This window comes from Onychostoma macrolepis, chromosome 03, assembly GCF_012432095.1.
Source record: "Onychostoma macrolepis isolate SWU-2019 chromosome 03, ASM1243209v1, whole genome shotgun sequence".
Taxonomy (NCBI): domain Eukaryota; kingdom Metazoa; phylum Chordata; class Actinopteri; order Cypriniformes; family Cyprinidae; genus Onychostoma; species Onychostoma macrolepis.
Genome location: NC_081157.1, coordinates 41,850,706 through 41,855,350, shown reverse-complemented (window position 1 = coordinate 41,855,350; position 4,645 = coordinate 41,850,706). Strand labels below are relative to the sequence as shown.

The window sequence follows — 4,645 nt, the reverse complement described above, 5'->3', positions numbered from 1 at the left end:
TTGGGTTTAAGAAATTAGACATTTGTTTGTGAGCACAGTTTAAGGATGTGAGTACATTTTCATGAGTAGTGAGTGAGACAAAAACAGTGAACTGTGTATGGATAAGAATCACATAACTTAAAACTGTTATCATGAAACTATAGTGTGTGCTCTTAGAAGTGCACTCAGTAGTTTACATTTAGTTGAAGCTTTACTTGTCTTCAGTCTTTGCCTTGTGTGAGTCATTTTAATTATTCCTCAAACATGCTGTTCATTTATTTGTGTAAAGCTTCATTTATTAGCAAATAAAAAAAATATTAAGTATAGGCGTAAAGGAGTAGTTAACTAAAAAATGAAAAGTTGCTGAAAATTGGATTCAAATCAATTATGTGAATGAGTTTGTTTCTTGATTGGAACAGATTTGGAGAAATTTTGGAAAATCAGTGCAGTGAATGGGTGCCGTCAGAATGAGAGTCCAAACAGCTGATAAAAACATCACAATAATCCAAGTAATCCATGTGACTTCAGCCAATCAATAAACATCTTGCGAAGTGAAAAGCTGCATGTTTGTAATAAACAGATCCATCATTAAGGCATTTTAACTATAAGCCATTGGTTCCGGCTGAAATACCAGTCCTCTATCCATTATATCGCTTTCTTAAGTGAAAAAGTTGTCTCGCCTGATTTAGGAGAAATGCGCGCAAATCAAGCACTGTTTACTCCTAAACAGTTCTAAACAAATATGTTGATGGATTTTGATGTGGGAGGACAACAGGGGATGGACTTTTTCACTGGAGGAAGCATTATTATGTATTATGGATTCATATTTTGTCCAGAAGCGATGTTTTAAAGTTAAAATGCCTTGATGGATTTGTTTCTTTAAAAAATGCCAGTTTTCACTTCACAAGGCATTAACTGCTGGACTGGATTTATTTGTGGATTAGTGTGGTGTTTTTATCAGCTGTTTGGACTCTTATTCCGACGGCACCCATTCACTGCAGAGGATCTATTGGTGAGCAATTGATGTAATGCTAAATTTCTCAATGCTAAAGTCTGTTCTGATGAAGAAACAAACTCATCTACATCATGGATGGCCTGAGGGTGAGTACATTTTCAGCAAATATTCATTTACGGGTGGGAGAACTACTCCTAATCAATAAAACGCTGGAAACTGCCTTCAAATGATCCAAACGAGGTTGCATGAGCCTCGGCCGACAGAGAGCGCATGGGAGCACTGCACTCCAAAATCTCCCCCTCCCATCTGGGACAACAGGACTGAAAGAAGCGGAGCAGTACTCGGGAAGGGAGTGGGCACCCGTGGCAACCGCACTTTGGAGCAGTCAGTCTTGTGCCATCCCGCAACGAAACATGGATGAACTGCTACTTAAAGAGGATCTGACGATGCCGCTGTGAGAATGCGTCCACCACACACCTCCCGCTCTTTTTTTCTTTTTCTTTTCCTCTCTAGTGCTTGGAGGACGCTGGCGAAATCACTGCCGACCCCAGGACCAGTTGGTGAGTTTGATTTGAGATAGCATCCGTCTTTGAATGTGATATTTGTGTAGCGCGGCTCCGCCGTAGAGAACGGAGCATCGATTCGCGGCTTTATTATGTAACTGCCGCATTTTGCGCTCACGGCTATTTATTACGCGCCGTTGCTTTTGCGAACATTTACTTTAGAGCCTTATGGGAGTTACAGTTTGGAAACAAAGGATTTCAATCTGTTCGGCCCCTCAGATGACCCTGCGGTGTATCTGTAAAGTGAACAAGTTATTTAAACGGGCCTTGAGCTTCAGAAAAACAGTTGTGTGTAGCAATATGCGTCATTCCTATCTTGATTTACACACTTGCACATTATCTAATAACTAACTCCAGCCTAGTAGAGCTAGTATCGTTTCGTATTTTAAGCCCACCCACACTGTTATTTCCATTTTAAAAAAAGTTCACTGAGAGGTACAGTGATACCTACCGCGGGTCTCTTTTACCTCGATAGTTCATAATTATTTGTATTTATTATGAAAGTGTATATACAGGGGGGACCGGGGTAAGTTGTCTCACTTTTTCTTTTTCTTTTTTTTGCCAGTAAATATTTCTCATGGTAGGTTTATATTTGAATGTTTGAGTAGGTACTATTATTTTTTCTATTTAACTGTTACATCAAGGAAAAAGAACACATATTTGAACACAAGTTGACCTTTTGTGACAACTTGCTCCATTGGGAACATGTCACAGCTTAATATGGACTTCTCAGCAGAGTATTATTATTGTTACGAAACAGCAAGATTAAAAATATAAAATGTGGTGTATCTAAATATCAAAACATTGTTTTGGCCAACACATACAGCATTTAAGAGAAAAACAAACATTCGTGTAATTGGACTCAAATCACTGTGTAACAACTATAGGCCCCAGTCTCTGCTACAGGCTACTGAGACTATATACTCGTATTAAAATCTTATTTGCTTGTCATTAATGTTAGTTTAAACAAATGACTTGTCATACAGATACAATCCTAAAAAGTACAGGAAAATTGGAAATTGAGTTTTGTTCTGGACAGTTTTTTGAATTTTCTTGCTCTAGTTTTGTTGGTCTGGTCCTAGGACTGGTAGTTTGTCACCACAGGACCAAGCGGATCTTTAAGAGCTGTTTGTGCAAACTCTTTTGTGAACCCTTTTTCTTCCTCAGCAACTTCCAATGAATATTAATGTGGGCTTTGAGCTTCTTTTCTCTTATGCGCTCCATTGGTGCTTGTACTAAGCAGCTCACAAACTCAGCCACAGATATTTTTGCCTAAGAGTTCTGCCTTATCTCAAATAGAGAAATTTAAAGAAAGTCTGTATACTGAATTTAAAACTTTGACTGTCAGCGTTTAGTCTTTTTGTGGTTAGTTATCTGTATCCTGCAAAGTCATTAGAGGTTTTCTGACCCACATCAGAAGTTCATTACTGGACTCCAGCCTTTACAGAGACCCTTTGAAGAGAGACCTAAAGGTGAAGCCACATCATAAAACCATGTGTGAGTTCCCAGTTCTAGAGCTGAGAAGGACCGGGGATGACGTTTTAAAAAGTCTGGGATCCTTTTTATCCATGTTTTATTGCAATGCAGTCTACTGGAAAAGGCTCCGCTGACTAAGCTGTCCTTGTTGTGCTGATAGGAAACATTTAAGACAGAGTCAGTCAAAAACATGTGAAGGTTTCCCTGAAAATTAGACATATATGAATAAATGAAATTATTAGCCAAGAATAGATCAAGGAATCAAGGCACAAGCACCAAAGTGCATTATCGTTCCCCTTCCAGTGAGATCTTTTTATGCACATATTAAGTAAGTCATACATATTAATAAGTTGTTTTTGAAAATGAATTTGTTTGGGAAGCAGACAGGATTTGTCTTAACCAGTAAGAGATAACGTTAACATGGTTTGTTACTATCTATCTATCTATCTATCTATCTATCTATATCATGTCATGCCAACATCAAAGTGTGCCCTTTAAACCTGACCCAGGCTCCAAAGAGTGAAGAGTCTTTAAATGTAAATTATTATGAATAGTTATGTTCATTTTTGGCTGTTAGATTGGGAAGAGAGCAGCTAATTACCGCAGCATGACTCATTTTCCAGCATCATTATTTTCTTAGAATTTCTACATCCTGCTTATTTCCTCCAAAGTCTATACTTTTTTAAAAGTGTGATATTGCCATGTTGAAACGAATCGATTACTTTTCTTCTCAGCTTCAAGAATTATGAATCTGAGTCCAGTGTGGTCAACCCAGCATCTGAACACAATAGCAGGATGACAGGGTAGTTTCCTGTGACTTCTCTAGTTTCGTCTTGATGTTCAGGAATTTTGACACTGATCTTAGCATACATTTGTGTGTACATATAGGAATTCTTTTCTAAACATGCATATATTTGTCATGATCTTGCATCGCTTTACAGCTGTGAGCTAAAGAGCCGTATGAATCGCATTGAGGCATCAGATGTTTGCTACTGACACGGTGCAAAGTATCTACCAGAGCATGAAATATTGTTATCCTGATGGGTTTTTGCAGTGGCATGGCATGCACATCACCGTCCTAATCAAGCTGACACCTAGAGCTGCCATCTCTGATTTGGGACAAAGGCCTGGCGAAGGAAGGCCAGCCAAGACTGTAATACAAACTGACTGCTGGAAATTTTAGTGTGTCCGTCTGTGCCTTTAGGCAGGTGTTGACCCAGCCTGTTTTGCACAGTTTGAAAAACAGCTGTACAGTTCCTCATATAATGGTTTTGGCCTGATATTCAAGTCAGAACAGGGTGGTTTAATTGAAACGTTTGAAAAGAGTTGTTTTGCTCTTCTCTTTTGTCTTGCATTCATGATTGTGTAGGATAATGTCCAGTCACCACATAATGAGTCATTGCATTGTTAACTCCAGTAGATTTCATGAGATTCCCCTTAAGGGGGTATTACATCCTCCTCCTCTCATGCAAAAACAAGTGTTACCATGACAGCGCTTGTTTGAGTGCTGCCCCGGCTTGCCACTCTAGGCTTTTCTTTGGGACACAATTGCAGCATTGTGCTGCATGAAGCTTTTATTAGATGTCATTCAATTTTGGAACCTGTATGACTTCATAGAGATCCAGTGAAATCAAATCAACCATGATATCAATTATAGGTCAGTTTATAATAG

The 4,645-nt window shown here is 38.8% G+C and overlaps 1 protein-coding gene across 2 annotated transcripts in view; it reads left to right on the top strand.

The window, feature by feature from the left end:
• The first annotated feature begins 1,252 nt into the window (after positions 1-1,252).
• Positions 1,253-4,645, top strand: part of fam171a2a (family with sequence similarity 171 member A2a) — a 35,069-nt gene continuing 31,676 nt past the window's right edge. For both annotated transcript variants that reach the window (XM_058768536.1, XM_058768535.1), the window contains exon 1: positions 1,253-1,494. In XM_058768536.1, the coding sequence (XP_058624519.1) occupies positions 1,395-1,494 (100 nt within the window). In that variant the 5' untranslated portion in view covers positions 1,253-1,394. The remainder of the gene's footprint in view (positions 1,495-4,645) is intronic.